The sequence below is a fragment of the Grammomys surdaster genome, unplaced genomic scaffold (assembly GCF_004785775.1).
Source record: "Grammomys surdaster isolate TR1022 unplaced genomic scaffold, NIH_TR_1.0 126185, whole genome shotgun sequence".
Taxonomy (NCBI): domain Eukaryota; kingdom Metazoa; phylum Chordata; class Mammalia; order Rodentia; family Muridae; genus Grammomys; species Grammomys surdaster.
The window spans coordinates 1-17,563 of NW_021620991.1; the positions used below are offsets into that span (position 1 = coordinate 1).

At 44.8% G+C, this 17,563-nt stretch overlaps 1 protein-coding gene across 2 annotated transcripts; it reads right to left on the bottom strand.

The window, feature by feature from the left end:
* Positions 1-272: 272 nt before the first annotated feature.
* Positions 273-16,963, bottom strand: LOC114612879 (solute carrier family 35 member E2A). Of its 2 annotated transcripts, none has more exons than XM_028757949.1 (6): positions 16,937-16,963; positions 9,026-9,506; positions 8,721-8,856; positions 7,632-7,759; positions 3,233-3,353; positions 273-330 (listed from the first exon to the last, which is right to left on the bottom strand). In XM_028757949.1, the coding sequence occupies exons 2-6, from the start codon at positions 9,345-9,347 to the stop codon at positions 273-275; spliced, it is 765 nt and encodes a 254-aa protein (XP_028613782.1). In that variant the 5' UTR covers positions 9,348-9,506; positions 16,937-16,963. The 2 variants fall into 2 exon arrangements, with proteins under 2 accessions (XP_028613782.1, XP_028613780.1); XM_028757947.1 differs by lacking the exon at positions 16,937-16,963 and adding an exon at positions 16,461-16,748.
* Between the last annotated feature and the right edge of the window lie 600 nt (positions 16,964-17,563).

The window sequence follows — 17,563 nt, forward strand, 5'->3', positions numbered from 1 at the left end:
AAAAGTCCTACTGGGCCTTATGAAATTAGATTCAATATTGGACATGGTAGTGCATACCTTTGATCACGGGACTTGGGAGGCAGAGGCAAAGATCACAGGATCTTTGTGAATTCAAGGCCAGCCTGGACTATATAGCAAGTTCTAGGACAGCTAGGACTACATAGGGAGATGCTGTCTCATCCCCTCCCCACTCCACCTCCACACACTACGGCCATTTGACTATGGCTGCCAGACAGAAAAATAGAAACTGGAAATCCTCTTACTAGGGATACTTACGAGAACCTGTATTTGTCCCCACTGAGAAGCTTTTTTGAAAAAACATTCTGCAAACTAGAACAAAGACAAAATGTTAACATTTAAGGGTAAATGAGTAAGGAGCTGGAGACAATGGCTTCAAAGGCAGACAGCCATTGGCACTTACTTGCGGGAGGTCAATCCTGTACCAGGTGTGTCCAGGCATCATCTCATTGAGAAATAGAACTGTGCCTATTGTCCCTACTGACAAGTAAATAGAGGATGCAGAACCTGAATGACCTGCCATATCAGACATCAGAGGACCATGAAGGTCTTGATCTGCACCCTCTGAAAAACCCCACAAGGGAAGTAGAGGCAAGAGTATTAGAAGTTCAAGGTCATCTTCAGAGATATAATGAGTTAGAAGCCAGCCTGGGCCATGTAGGACCTGGTTCCAAACACCAAAAGGGCTGGAAAGAGAGATAAGGTGTTAAGAGCACTGTTAACTCCTCCACCTCTAGGTGGTTCCTAGAACTGACATGGTGGCTCACCACGTTCTATAACTCAGGTGCCAGGGCATCCTGCATCCTCTTCTGACCTAGATCGGCCTCTGAGAGTATCAGGTACACATATGATGCACAAACATACATGAAGGCAAAACACTCATACATCTCTAATAAAAAGAAACCTAAGTCAGGAGTGATGGGACACACCCTTGATCCTGGCATTCAGGAGGCAGAGGAAGGCAGGCTTCTGTGTGTTCAAAGACAGCCTGGTCTACAGAGTAAGTTCCAGGACACCCAAGGCTAAGTAGAGAGAACCTATCTCAAAAAAGAAAGAAAGAAAATCTAAACTAAAATAAGCAAGGTAAGCAAGCAAACAAAACCAAAATAACTCGCTTGAAATGAAGTTACCACAAATCTGTATTAGGACCAAAGCCAATGAGGACTCCCAGGACATGTATGTCATTGAATAAAACTATTCATGCAGACAAACAACTCAAGGGAAAACAACAGATTTTTTAAGCCAGATCAGATACAGTACAATGAAAACGCACAAGTAGCCAATGGGAAAATAAAACAATTCTGGCTCTAAAAGTGACCTCAGAGTCAGGTGATGGTACACTTGGGAGGTAGAGGCAGGCGGATCTCTGAATTCCAAACTAGCCAGGTCTACAGAGTGAGTTCCAAGACAGCCAGGACTACACAGAGAAACTTGTCTCAAAAAAGAAAGAAAGGAAGGAAGGAAGGAAGGAAGGAAGGAAGGAAGGAAGGAAGGAAGGAAGGAAGGAAGGAAAGAAGGAAGGAAGGAAACAAACCTCAGAGACTGGAACTTGACACAGCTGCCTAGCCTCTCGCTGACAGAATAGTGACCAAGGAAGCTGTCTCAAGCAACAGAACAATATGAATCAAGAGCATCTACAGATGTTCAGGATTCATCTAGAGATTTTGCCTTTTAGAGGCTCACTCAACAGGGCAGTAAGAAAACAAGTAAAGATCCATGTTCCCTGCAGATTGGCTTCTGAGCAGAAGGTTTCAGTGTGTGTGTGTGTAAGATCAAGAGGAATTCAGGAAAATCAGGCTGTACAGAATATCTAATGATGAAACTTTTCACATGAAGTGTTCTTTGTGGTTAACTCTGTTAGGTTCCTGAGAACCACAAACCTTGCAGACCAGCCCAGAGGGAGTCGCTCCTAAGGTGAGCACTTCCAATTCTGTTCATGACTGCAAGGTCAGCTGTTGTCTGCAGCAGTAACAGTAATAACAAAACTACAGAGACTTGTGGTAGCTCATTTCCTTCTCTCAAAAAAGGAAAGGCTAGACATGCCTTAAATTCCAGCACTCAGGAGACAGAGGCAGGTGGATCTCTCTGTGTTCAAGGCCAGCCTGGTCTACAAAATGACTTCCAGGAAAATCAGGGCTAAATAGAAAGACTCTGCCTCAAAAACACAAACAGGAGAAACCTTAAACTGACTAGAAGTTCTGAATGAATAGGTTTTGTGGTAACTTCTGTGATGGCATGGATGGAGACGACATGTCAGATAAAATCGATGTGGCTAACACCTATTGTCTCCACACTCAGGAGATGTGGTAGGGGGATTGCAAGTTCAAAGACAGCCTGAACTACACAGGGAGGAAAAAAAAGTGTAAAAAGAACAGGACTGGAATATGAGATCTGGCCCTCAGCCGACTGTGAGACTGGAACACTGACAACAGCAACCCAACATTTTCCCCAGGACCCTGCCACACGGCTGGCCTCTGCCTGAGAGTTACATTTGTATCCGTATCTTTGTAGTCCTGACCCTAGGATATATCACTCAGCCAGGAAGAAACAAAGGGATCCAGTAGCCTGGCTTCACAGCCTGGAGATGGTCTCTAACTTCTTCCTTGGTTTTATTTAGACTGACTATGTGATATACAGGGTTAAGCTTGTATTTTTCATGAGCCAATGACACGCTTCTTAGAATTATCGTATTAATCACAGGGTTTATCGTACACTTTCACACACATACAGTGCATGTGTCTGGGTGGAGTGTGTGCATGAATGTCATGGTGCACACTTAAAGGTCAGAAAACAACTTCACTGTGGTTTTGTTATTGTTGTTATTTAAGGTACTATCTCACTATGTATCCCTGGACAGCCTAGAGCTACAGCAATTCTCCTACAGAGATGACATGTATGTGTACCGCCACACCAACCTAGTTAACACACTGATTATCACAATTACGTTTACTGTGTAACTGTCCCTCTAATTAGCATTTTAAGAATCAGGACTACACAGCATCAAATTCCATCTTGGTCTGGAAAAAAATGCACCTAGTCTGGAAGTCATTGTTTAACTTCTTGAGAAAAACCAGGACAGTGGAGCCTGGCTCTGAGTCCCAGGAATGAGACTGAGCTAGCTTGAGTATGAACATCTGTGGACTAGATAAAGTAAAACCAGCATGTCTTAGGCAACCTCTCCTTCATGATTTCACCCTTGTGCTTTGTAACTCACCAATCCATAATGTTGGTGGATAATGCAGCTGAAAACCCCAGGATGTTGAAGCTTATTTCCGTGGCAGTGCACAATGCCAGTCCTCCCATGACTGGGATGAGGGACAGGTTGACCAGCAGCCCTGACAAGAACAAAATAGAAGTGTGCATAAGTCTGGGTGCACACAGGTGATGGCATACATGTACAGGTTAGAGGACAACCTGTGGGAGGCAGTTTTCTCCTTCCACTATTACGTCCTGGGGATTAAACTCAGGCTGTCAGTCTTGGCAGCAGACTCCTTCACACACTGCTGGCTCCTCCAGATTATTTCTTATTGAGAAGGAAAACCAAACCAAACCAAACCAAACTCCAACCAACCAAACAAAAAAAATACCAAACCAAACCAGTTATGGTGTACATCTTTAATACCAGCACTAGGGAGGCAGAAGCATGCAGGTCTCTGAGTTCAAGGCCAGCCTGGTCTACAAAGCTAGTTGCAGGACAGCCAGGGATATACAGAAAAACCCTGCCTTGAAAAACAAAACAAAACGAAACACCACACTACACAATAGATTAAAATACTAAATTTTAGTAAAAATTTTAGGGACGAAAGAGATGGCTCAGCTGCTTTGACTACTTGCTGCTCTTTCTGAAGACTCTAGTTTGATTACCTGAGGCTTATCACTGCCTGTGATTCAGTAACAGGGGATCTGACACTTTGTTCTGGCCTCTGCAGGGACCCATACACATGTGTGCGCTCGCTCGCGCTCTCTCTCTCTCTCTCTCTCTCTCTCCCTCCCTCCCTCCCTCCCTCCCTCCCTCCCTCCCCCCTCTCTCTCACACACGTACTCATACACACATACATGCACATTCACACACATGTACTCACACACATACACATGCACACTCACACACACACACATTCACACACATACACACACAAATAAATATTTTATTAAAAATGCATTCAATGCAATGCCATCACCTTTCCCACCTACATTACTCCCAGAATTGAGGTCAGATACTATTCAGCACCTTTTCAACTTTATACACAGGACTTTAAGAGCACTGACTCTCTTCTTCAGCAACCATGTGGTGGTTCACAACCATTTGTAATGGGATCCAATGCCCTCTTTTGGTGTACCTGAAGACAGCTACAGTATACTCACATACATGCAATAAATAAATCTTTAAAAAACAAAACAAGCAAACAAACAAACAAACAAAAAACCTAGTGCCTCACAGGCAGTGGTAGTGCACACCTTTAAACTCAGTTTGAGGCCAGCCTGGTCTACAGAGTGAGTTGCAGGACAAGCCAGGGAGACACAGAGAGAACCCTGTCTTGAAAAACAAACAAAAAACAACACAAAAATACCTCACCCATTTTCCAATGCCTCCCTAACAGAGTCCTTTTTGATAAACTTCACTAACACTTTCTAACTGTTCTTGACAAGTGAATAGTTGCTTGAAGCATGTTCCTTATAATAGAAGCCAAATCATTTAGAAGATTTTAGAATCATCTGAAATGTTTGTTGCTGTTGTTTTGAGATAGCATCTCACCGTGTGGCTTTGTATGTCCAAAAACTATGGAGCACAGGCTGGCCTTGAAACAGAGATCCACCTGCCTCTGCTTCTCAAGCTGGGATTAAAGACATGCACCACTATACTTGGATTGAAATAATACATTTGTATGGATAACTTGTTAAGGTTCATTTGTTTTGTGTTTCTTGTGGCTTTTGGGAATTGATCTTGATCTTCTGATTATGGTTTATTGATTATGAGGTATATCTCCAGCTCTGATTCTTGTTTCTAATAACCAAAAAAAATTGTGCAGTTCTAAAAGCATCCATGACAAGGATCCTGTGGGCAACTGGCCCTTCTCCCTCCTGCTGCTTTAGGCAGCCAACCTTCATTCCAAGGTGTTGTCTTTGTGTGCATGTGTAAGCCCAGGACCTCAGCACACCAGGCAAGTACTCTACCATTGATATGTGCTCCAATTCTGATCTTGTCTTTTATTTAACATAAGCAAATGCAAATATGAACCCAGACATTTCTTACTTTTAAAATATTTATTTGATCTAATATTCTGCACCTTTTAAAAAACGTTTTTAAGATTTATTTATTACAGCCAGGGCTACACAGAGAGACCCTGTCTCGAAAAACCAAAAAAAAAAAAAAAAAAAAAGATTTATTTATTTTATGTATGTGAGTACATGTGGTTCTCTTCAAACACACCAGAGGAGGAGGACATCAGCTCCATGTGGTTGCTGGGAATTGAACTCAGGACCTCTGGAAGAAGAAGAGCCAGTGCTCTTAACTGCTGAGCCATCTCTCCAGCCCTATTCTGCACCTTTTTTTGTTTGTTTGTTTTTGTTTTTCGAGACAGGGTTTCTCTGTGTAGTCCTGGCTGTCCTGGAACTCACTCTGTAGACCAGGCTGGCCTCGAACTCAGAAATCAGCCTGCCTCTGCCTCCCAAGTGCTGGGATTAAAGGCGTGCACCGCCACCACCGCCCAGCTGTTCTGCACCTTTTGGTTGTTTTTTGTTTTTTTCCATCATTTTGTGTGTTCTGTAGACATGTATGGCTGTACACCACCTGCATGCAGTGCCCCTGAAGGCCAGAAGAGGGCATCACACAGCATCCCAAGGAACTGGAGTTACGGATTGTTCTGGGTGCTAGGAATTGAACCAGGGTATTATTCTGGAAGATCAGCCAGTGCTCTTAATCACTGAACCAATTGCCCCATCTAGCTTGAATATAACAATTTTGAATATGCTGATTTTTATTTTTAAAGATTTGTTTTGACTGATGTCTATGTGTATGTATCTATGTACATGTGTGTCACTTGTGAGCAGGTGATCTCAATAGCCAGAAGAGAGTGTTGGATTCCTGGAGCTGGAGTAACAGTAAGTTGCAAGCCTCAAATATGGATCCTGAGAACTAAACTCAGGTTCTCTACATAAGTAGCAAGTGCTCTTAACCACTGAGCCATCTTTCTAGCCAGGAATATACTGACTTTTAAAGAGTTCATAGGGAAGGGGCACTGAAGAGGTAGCCTAGCAGATCAGGGCACTGGCTGCTCTTGCAAAGGACAAGATTCCCCACACCCACATGGTGGCTCATAACCATTTGTAAATCCAGCTTCAGGAAACCCTAGGGCAGCAGGCACCACAGAACGCACATATACATGAAAGCAAAACATCTATACACATACAATTTTAAATTTTTTAAGAAGTTCATAGGGTGTGTATCTGACATGCTAAGGAAATAATCAGAAACAGTTTGTATATTATTAAAGAAAATCTGACCTCCTGAGCATTGGGGAGGATGGAAAAAATGTTGCCTTAAGAGTCTCAAAGCCTTGGGGCTGGTGAGATGGCTCAGTGGTTAAGAGCACTGACTGCTCTTCCAGAGGTCATGAGTTCAAATCCCAGCAACCACATGGTGGCTAACAACCATCTGTAATGATATCTGATGCCCTCTTGTGGGGTGTCTGAAGACAGCTACAGTGTACTTACATATAATAAATAAATAAAAATTTAAAAAAAAAAAAAAAAAAAAAAAAAGAGTCTCAAAGCCCGGGCTGGAGAGATGGCTCAGCGGTTAAGAGCACTGACTGCTCTTTCAGAGGTCCTGAGTTCAAATCCCAGCAACCACATGGTGGCTCACAACCATCCGTAATGAGATTGGATGCCCTCTTCTGGTGTGTCTGAAGACAGCTACAGTGTACTCACCAATAAAATAAATAAATATTTAAAAAAAAAAAAAAAAAAAAAAAAGAGTCTCAAAGCCCCAGACAGTGATGATCCATGGGGCTTTGATCCCATCACTCAGGAGGCAGGGGCAGTCTGATCTCTATAAGTTCAAGGTCAGACTGGTCTACAGAGCGAGTTCCAGGACAGCCAGGGATACACAGAGAAACTTTTGTCTCCAAAAAAAAACCCCAAAAGAGTCACAAACTACACTGGGGAGGCCACCTGACTGTCCATTAAAGAGGGAGTCCCTATCACCGAATATGGGCATTGCCTTATCAGCTTTGGATCAAAGATCAGCCCTTGGAGGTATGACCAAATGATCATTTTTCAATTCCTACTCACCTCCTCACCCAGCTGGAAGCCATGAAGTACAATCCTTCTCTGACCCCTGCATTATCCCATAGCAACAGCCCCAGTACATGGTAGGCTTGATAAACAACGTACTCAAAGGACTGCAGAAGACATGTGACTGGCAAAGACACTTTTCAAGCAGTGAGAGCAAGTGATAATAGTACTGTCAGTCCTAGGCCTGTCACTAATCTATGCTCTGAGAAGCTCTGGAAAGCTGAACAAGACCCGGCACATGATGGGTAGTCAGGAACACTACAGGTAGAAAAAAGGATGAGGAGGCCCAGCCCAGACAGAAGGACCTGGAGAGGCCTTACCTGTATACTCCCCCAGAATCATTCGAGACATGATTACAGTGAAAATGGGAGCTGAGCTCTTCACTGTCTCAGCAAAGGACACTGCCACGTTCTTGAGGCTGACCAGCCCCAAAACCACCGTTGCAAACCTCAAAACAAGAAAAGAACACGGTGAGAAGGACTTTTCTACTTATACAACAGAGACTCTAAGTGCACCGTCATGAACAGTGGGCACACCTGGTCCCTCATCTCAGCCAGGAGGTTGAGTCCCAGGTAAGGGTGTCACCATTACACTCAAGGATGGTAAACACCTTCCAACCACTATTGAGTTACTTTATGTTTTAAGGACAGGGCCTCACTATATAGCTCTAGCTGTCCTGGAACTCACTATTAGACTAGACTGGCTTTGAATTCACATACAAAGAGTCATCTGCCACTGCCTCCCAGGTGCTGCAATAGAGGCGTACACCACCACACCCAGATGATTTGCTTTTTATGGTCACTCTAGAGAAGAATCTGATAAAGAGCCAGACATGGTAGTGCATACCCTTAACCCCAGCACTCAGGAGGCAGAGGCAGTCAGATCTCTTTTGAGTTTGAGGCCAATCTGGTCTACAAAGTGAGTCCAGGACATCCAGAACTATTATACAGAATTATTCTGAAAAAAAAAAAAAAAAAAAAAAAACCAGCCAAACAAACAAACAAAAAGAATCTGTGAAGGAATGCACATGGTGCCAGGCAGTGGTGGCGCACGCCTTTAATCCCAGCACTTGGGAGGCAGAGGCAGGTGGATTTCTGAGTTCTGAGTTCTGTAGACCAGCCTGGTCTACAGAGTGAGTTCCAGGACAGCCAGGGCTACAGAGAAAAACCCTGTCTCAAACACACAAAACAAAACAAACAAACAAAAACAACAGGAATGCACATGGTGGCATTAAAGGCCACAAAACTAATGGATGTCCCACAACTGTATAGTCCTATAATCCTGTGCCATGAATACACGCTCAACATCAATAATCAGCAAGGCTTCCAATAGGGTTTCCACACTTAGTAACTAGAAAGATATTGTATATCTTAAAAAGAAAAATAATGAAGACAATCAACACATTTTACCTCATGAGGCCCACGAAGAGCATAGTCATGATGAAATTGGGTGGATAAGAGAGCCGGGTTTTGTGTTGATATAAACAGCAAGGAACAAATATTTTAACACATCCAATTAATGTCGTTGACAGCATCTGCACAGCACCTGTGGAGGAGGCATGAGGCCAAGCTGAGAACAAGTTTCCTACACATGAGCACTGAATATCACACTTCATTCCAGGAGCACATTTGGGTAAGTCCCTTTAGCCCTTTCCCTCCCTCCAGGTGGCCTCTGGTCACTCAGCATTTGTGCACATTGAGCAAGGAGGCATTACCTAACATGCTGGGCTCTCCCTCTAACAGGGACAGGATGTACTTGTTGAGGAACAGTGTACAGAAGCTGAAAAAGAACCACAGCGTGAGGTAGATGAGAGCCCTTGAACTCCAGACGCCCAGGTCCGACTCAATGACAGTAGTCTCCGTGATGGTGACAGTGAGCAGGCTCTCCTCTGGGCTGCCATCACCTTTGGTAAAGACAATCTTCTCGCTCCGGTGACCAAAAAGAGATCCCCAAGTGAGAAGTGTTTTCCCTTTCGGCTCTTCTTCACAGCCAGGCGCTGTCTCCTCCAGCAGTTGGGATTTTGCTGCTGATGACATGCTGAGGGCACTTGTAAGGAGTGAATCTCAAAGATGGACCACATGGATCAAAGCAACTGCTCAGGCAGAGATACACAGCTGGAGAAAGAGGCAGCAGTCCTGGTCTGCATAAATGCTGACTCCAACACGCTGGTCTCCAGCAAAGTAAGGAAACAAAGGCTAAAATGTTAAGAAAAGAAACAACACTGTTAATTTTGAACATCTTACTTTTTTTTTTTTTTTGGTTTTTCAGGCGAGTCAGGGTTTCTTCTGTGTAGCCCTGGCTGTCCTGGAACTCACTCTGTAGAGCAGGCTGGCCTCGAACTCAGAAATCCGCCTGCCTCTGCCTCCCAAGTGCTGGGATTAAAGGCCTGCGCCACCACCGCCCGGCAACAAATTACATTCTTTTGTAACTGTGTAAGATGAAGTGCAGATATATGTGGAGGCCAGAGAACAACCTTGGGTCCTGCCTTCTACCTTGTTTGCCACTTAAGTGAGCTAGTTAGTTAGCCCACAAGCTTCCAAGGGTCCTCCTGTCTCTATTTTCTATCTTGTCTTCCAAAGATTCTCCTGGTTTTTGTTTTCAATCTTGCTAAAGCACTGAGATTATAGTTACCAGTCCCTGGAGCCTACACTGAGCTCAGGAGGTACCAAGCTGAGGCAATCCTCTTCCTTTTTCCCAGGTTGGTTCTTCCATGACTGGCTCAGCTCAGTTCAGCCCACACCAGGCTCTAATCGCTAATGACATTGTTTGCATCTTCTCAGCCTTTTCAGGAACCAGGAAACACCCACGGATAAAAGGAACCAAGTGTCCTCCTGAACTGCTAACCCTAATTTTTCATGCCTGATTTCTCCATGCCTTCCACAGAAACCCTCTGAACTTTATCCAGAGCTTCCACCTGTTCCTAACTGGAGGGCTGATTCACCACATTGAATATTTAATTTGTGAAAGTCCTTCTTGATTCCATTTCAAATTGGCCTGACCTCAATTTATTCTTTCATTCCTCTTTCACATTCTTTATGGTCTCTGCTGGTTTATTATTCACAGATCATAGCAACTAGGTCCATATTTTTTTGGTGTACTACACAGGCCAAAGAACTAGACAGCATGTCAGACTACACCCCTTCACTCCTTATCCTGGCTTGAGGTTTGCCAAGGTCTCAGGACCAATTTTATGCTACTTTCTAGGCAAACACTATGCTAATGGTATCAGTTTAAAGCTTGGCCCATGGATCCTCAGACCTGTGCTACAATGTCTGTAGATGAGATGTCTACCACTCTTAAGGCCACAGGCAGAGCCAAACCATCCTGTTCTCCTGTAGATATTGGGATTTTCCTAGTTCTGGCTTTGAGCTGTGTTTCATCTTTGACCTGCTCCATCTCATGAGGACCAAGGTCACCTTCTTTCCAAAGAAGACATCAAAACTTCACCCCAGGTTGATGTACATGATAGAGTGCTTGCCTACTATGTACAAAGCCTGGGGTTTGAGCCTCAGTACCGAAACAAATAGATTAACAATAAAATACAAAACAAAGAAGAACAAAAACAAAGTACAAAACAATACCATGATTAAAGAAGCCTTAGAGGGCTGTCCTTTGGGCTTCTTGGTTTCTGCTTCTATGGTTTGGAGTACTGGCTGTTCTTCCACAGAACCTAGTCCAATTCCTAGTACCCACATGGCACCTTACAATCATCTGTAACTCCAGTTCCAGGGGAGCAAATACCTGCTTCTGACTTCCATAGGCACCAAGCAAGCATATATGTGGTTCACATATACACATGCAGACAAAATACCCACACACATAAAAAATAAAAAAAAAATTAAGAAGGGCACTGTAGTGACAACTCTGGAATTTTGGTTTCTTGTTTTTGTTTTGTTTTTTTGTTGTTGTTGTTGTTTCAAGACAGGGTTTTTCTGTGTAGCCCTTGTTGTCCTGGAGCTCACTTTGTAGACCAGGCTGGCCTTGAACTCAGAAATCCGCCTGCCTCTGCCTCCCAAGTGCTGGGATTAAAGGCGTGTGCCACCACCGCCCAGTGGAATTTTGGTTTCTTTAAAAACACAGAAATATTATATGGATGTGATTTTGTTTTAATCCCAGGTGTGAGGTTAAGGGACTGCTTTGAACTGTCTGCAGCAGCTGACTATGTATTGCCTCATTCTCTAGCAGAGACATGGTTTTGCCAGCTGCAGATAGTTTCTGTGATTGTGTGACATTTGGAATTCTGGGAACTTTTCATAGGGTATATAAATGTTAGAGCTACACTAGGCAGGGTTGGTGGTTGTTGGTTGTTCAACGGGGTTGGCTGAAGTTTGTTAGTAGTCCTGCTCAAAGAAGAAAAAAAATAGATTCGGGGATCTCTACCTCTCTCTCCTCTCTTCTTTCTCTTCTATCTAGTAATGGGGGTGGAACTGGAGGGATAAAGGGTGGAAAAAAGAACCCACAAAATAGCAAAGACCAGATATAGGGTGCCTCTTTTTTTATGTGTAAGAGTGCTCTGCCTGCATGTTTGTTTGTACACCATGTACATGCCTGGTACCTGCAGAAGTCAGAGGGTATGACCACCTAGAACTGGAGTTACAGAGGGTGTGAGCCAGCATGTGGGTGATGGGAACCAAACTCAGGACTGAGACAAGAGCAACAAGTGTTCCTAATCACTAAGCCAGCTCTCCACTACCATTCCTCTTTTTGAGGAACATTATAGATTAGCTCTGGATTGTACATCTAGCTTCATGCCCTTCTAGATATCAGGATCTCTACCTCACCAGCACCCTTAGTTCATACTTCCATGTTTGCATGCGCCTGACTCACATAAAATATTCTCTATGTAAAATTTTTACTGAAGAATGTACACACTACCTACCAGTGAAGACCTCACCCTAGGTACTTTGCTCATCTACCTATAGTTCAGGGGACCTGATACCCAGCTAGGAGACTTTATAGTCTGACTTGCTCCCAGTGTGGGCAACATCAGAGTCTGTTCCCTTCTCCACCCAGAGCTCTGCCAAGTCTCATCATTATCTTGGTGTCCCCTGATCCCATTGTGATGCCTCAGTACACAGAAGCCTTGTATTGTGTCCCAGAACATTATGGGAACAGCACTGCTCTTCTAGGCCTCATAACTGCTGCTATGCCAGACCTTTCTGTTTTCTTCTTCCTCATAACTAGCAATGCCACACTTTGGCTCTAGTGACAACCTGCTGGGTAGCTGAATCTCCTAGGCTCTAGGACTGGCAAGATCCTGTGCTGGGATGAAAAGACAGTTCACACTCCACTACAACCCTTTCCTGCCCAGGAGAGTAGACTGAAGGTAGAATGGCCGATTTACTACCTGGAAAGCAACAGACAAAAACAAGGGACCCAATATCCCGAGCTGTGAAGTCAGAGAAGGTCGAAGAAAAAAGTTTCAAATCATCTTTCAGGATCTTTGATGAGTCAAGGGCAGGCAAGCAAGGAGAAGCTGAGAGAAACCACCCCCGCAAACACATGGTGTGTTCTGTCCACTTCACTAGTCAGAACTAACAGTGTAAATGCAAACAGACTCCATAAGTTAATTGTTTAGACATGACCTTTCAAGCGCCAGTATAAGCACCTACACTGGACAGCTCATAACCACCTGTAACTCCAGTTCCAAGGTATCTCAAGTCTTTGGCCTCAGAGGGCACTTGTACTCACAAGCACATCCCTACACGTAGACACACTGTTGCAGTCAACGAAGTTGGGAAGGAACAGGAAAGCCAAAAAGCCACCTACTCCTAAACATCAGATGTGGATCATCAGAATTTGAAGGTTGCCAGGCTAGTTTGTTTTGTTTCAATGTTTCCTCATCATGCCCCCTTTCCTCCCTTTGGCATGTAATATATATTCTATGCTACTGTATGTTGGAAGTATATAATTTAATTTTCACCTTAAAGGGGGTCATAGTCAAGAAATTGTTTTAAGGCGCAAAAGAGATTTTGGACCTTTAAAAAGTCTTGACTGAAAGACTATAGGGACTTTTGAAGTTGGCCTGAATGCATTTTGCATTATGATATGGCTATAAAACCCTAGGGCAAGGGAGAAGAATGTGGTGTTTTGAATAAGAACAGCCCCACAAGCTCTAACATTCGAATGCTTGGTCCCCAGGTGGTGAGGTGTGGCCTTGTTGGAGGAAGTGTGTCACTGGGGATAAATTTGAGGTTTCTTTTTTTTTTTTTTTTGGTTTTTTCGAGACAGGGTTTCTCTGTGTAGTCCTGGCTGTCCTGGAACTCACTCTGTAGACCAGGCTAGCCTCGAACTCTCGAACTCAGAGATCCGCCTGCCTCTGCCTCCCAAGTGCTGGGATTAAAGGCGTGCGCCACCACCACCCAGCTCAAATTTGAGGTTTCAAAAGGCAGCGGTGAATGTACAGGCCTTTAACCCCAGAACTGGGAGACACAGGCAAAGGCAGAGGCAGAGTTTGTGGCGAGCCCGGTCTACAGAGTGAGTTCTAGGACAGGCAGGATTACACAGTTAACCCTGTTTTGAAAACAATAACAAAAAAGAATAAAAGAAGGGCCAAACTAGTCAAGGGCCTATAATCCCAGCTATCCAGGAAGATCACACATTCAAGGTCTGCCTAGGCCACAAAGCAAGTTCAGGACTAGCATAAGCAACTGAGTGAGACTTTTGTCTCAAAAAGTAAAAGAGCTTAAGGGTATAGTTTAGTGGTAGAGTACTTACTTATCTAACATACACGAAGCCCTAGGTTCAAATCTCAATACCATTGAAAAGGAAAAAAAAAATCAGGCAAGGTATGGTGGCATATGCTTTAATTCCAGTACTCAGGAGGCAGAGGCAGATGGATTTCCATGAGTTTAAGGACAGCCTGGTCTATAGATAGAGTTCCAGGACAGCCAGGGTTATACAGAGAGAACCTGTCTGGAAAGAAAGAAAGAAAGAAAGAAAGAAAGAAAGAAAGAAAGAAAGAAAGAAAGAAAGAGAGAAAAGAAAGAAAAAAAATATCAGGCCAAAGAGATAGCTCAACAGGTAAGGCTGTTCTTCAAGAAGTCTCAAGTTCCCCAGGCAGTGGTGGCGCACGCCTTTAATCCCAGCATTTGGGAGGCAGAGGCAGGTGGATTTCTGAGTTGGAGGCCAGCCTGGTCTACAGAGTGAGTTCCAGGACAGCCAGGGTTTCTACACAGAGAAACCCTGTCTCAAAAATAAAAAAAAAATAAAAAAATAAAAAGACGACTCAGGTTCAATTCCAAAACCACAGAAGCTCACAGACATCTGTAACTCCAGTTCCAGGGAATTTAATACCCTCTTTTGGCCTCTAGAGGTACCAGGCACTCAAGTAGTACACAGACATATGTGCAGGCAGAATATTATATACATTAAAAATGATAATAATCATATGATCATATAAGAAGCTTCCGCGCAGTTACCTATGTCAGGCTGAAGGAAGATTGAAAGGGCTCTGAACAATATTAAGCACAAAGAACAGCCAGCCCTGTTTATCTTGCAGAATCAAGGGTCAGAAATTCCAGATTGAGCAGTAAGTAAATATTGTGGAAAATGGAAGCCAGATTCAGCCCTAAAGACAGTTACCACATGCAGGATGCTGCTTGTCTCACACAACCCCCTTTTTTGAGACAGGATCTTAAAGGATAGCCTAGGCTGGCTTTGAATGTGTCAGTTTACCTGTATCAGCCTCCAGAATGCTGAAATCACAGGCACACACCACAATGCCTGGCTCAAGATGCCATTTTTATCCCATTCAGCATTATAGTTTTCCATATTCTAGTTCCACGGACCCCAGGTTAAGAATGTCTGGGCTGCTTGCTCCAGGGAAAGGGGTGGGAGGGGACCAGCCCTTGCTCCTGGTGTTGGGGTGGGGAGAATGTCTAAGCTGGTGCAATGGCTCAGGAAGTAAAGAAACTTTCTGACAATCCACATCCACATATATGTTAAGTCACACATGTTTTTAGTGGAGGATGTAGCCCATTGGTAGAGGGTTAACCTAGCATCAAAGCCCTAGATTTAATCCCCTATAGAAAATGGAGGGGCAGGAAATGGGAGAATAGAGGTAGACATAAGGAATGTTAATTCTGAAACAGAGGACTGAGGTACCCAAATACCTAGTCAAGACATCTGGTTGGTCAGTGGTTATTTAGTGAAAAACGATGTATCAAGTCTCCAAATACCATGCATGCCTGAGAGTTTTATCTAAGGGAAATAACCCAGAAAAGGGCTTGCATGGACTCACAATCTGTCCAACCCATCCTGCTTCTAACACTGACACTGGAAGCCTCAGACCACTCAGTAGTGAAGAATTTGTACTGAAGGAAGTCACTCCTCACTAGAGTAACACACTGCAGCTATGTGGCTCTATGATACTGTTTATCACTTTTGAAGAATGGATACTTTCAGGACCACTGGTGTGGTATGCTCAGATTTAAGATATAAACAGTTGGGTGCATCCACATTACCAGCCACAGTATCTTCATGTTGTGGACAGGTCCTTCATGTTGTTCTCTGCCTCTCCATCTTCTGCACTGGAAAAGAATCACTTTAATGTAAAAGCCTTCCTATCTCTTCACTTAATGGGCCTTCTTTTGCTATTTAAAATTCTTTTATTGTGCTTTCAAATGTGCTCTACAACCAGGGATACTTGTAGTACAGTCTCATAATTGCAGGACTGAGAGGCAGGAGGGTCACAAGTTTAAGGCCAGACTGGGGTACCCCGTAAAGATCCTGTCTTAAAATAAAAAAAAAAAAGCACAAAAAAAATTATTTTCCAATTTATTTTTAATAGAGTACATTTATCCCATGAGTGGACGACTAAACAAACACTGAACGAGGACCCCACCTCTAAACTGCAGTTTTGCTTTTTGTTTTATTCTTTTGTATTTCAAGGATGAATCTGTTTTATGCCCGAAAAGTACCAGTTGAAGAAAAACCGCCGGCTGGCTAAAATAAAGTTGAAGGTCGGGACCTGGCTCAGTCGCCCATTCCACGGCATAAAATAACACGTTTCGGGAGGCAAAATCAATACACGCCGACAGATGACAGGGTGCCTGCACTTGTCATTGGACATCGCTTCCTTCCCGGCGCTTGGTGCAGTCACATCCCGCCCGCAATCCCGCCGGTGCCCATCACTGTCTCCACCCTACCTGTGCGTCCAAGCCCAGCGAAGCCCGCCACCTGGGCGCCCGGTGCCAACGGCCCCTAAGTTGACCTGGGCTGACTCCAGGACGAGGTGCTCCCAGTCCCCGATGGGGTTCAGGTCTGAGGCTGCCACTGGAGTTTATGCAGAGCCTCCGCCCACGCCCACGGAAGAGACAGCCAGCTTTCCCACGCCGCCGACTCGGGGCCGAGCAGCTTCACCGAGAGGTGTTCAGAGCCAAGGGCCAGAGCCGCTCACCCTCTCCCAGCCCGCTAGTAGAGATCCTAGGGGTTTTAGGTTTGAGACACACATTGGTGGGCGGGGAGGGAGCCGGATGTGACGCACAGGAAGCCGAGGCGGACTACGCGCCGCTACCGGAGAGGATGAGGAAACGCCCCCTGAAGGCACACAGTGGCACCTTCCGGAACGCTCCACCGCGACCCACCGTGGGGAACCACAACGCCCTAACGGCGCATTTCTCACCTTCCGTAACTGTCCGCCACAAACCTGGGGCAGGCGACGATGCGGGGGTCACACCATCGCCTTGTGGCCTCCTGTTGGCACCTTCCGGAACATCACACCACTCCAGGGTCTGTGATGCCGGACGGATCCACAAGTGTCGCTCCTCTCGCCTGTGGTACATTCCGGAACGTGCCACCGAGACCAAGGTGGAGGAGACAATCTTCTGAGGCCGCGAAGGTACCGACCTCTAAGTCAAACCAAGGTTTTGATTTCAAGGGAGCCTAAAATCTGACTAGAAGGTCAGAGGAAGAGAACCGCTCACTGGCGAACATACGAATAAACCCCGTACGCTCCGAGTCTTGGATGATGCCGGGCCGGGGGCGGGACCAGTTCTGTAGGGGCGGGGCCAGAACCATAGCGACGGGCGCTCATTGGTCAAGCCTCAGAGGTTCCGCCTTCAGGCAGGACGCTTGCTCTGAAGCCTGAGCTCCCCTTGTAGCCTTTAGCTGCGGGAGCTGTTCAGGCCTAAAAATACCTTGAGGTCATTTTTGGGGAGGTTTAAAGAGGTGCTTTGCCTCAACTGGTGATGCTCTGGCAAAGCTCTGGGTTTTGGTCAAACCTTCCTTTGTTTTTTTTTTTTTTTTTTTT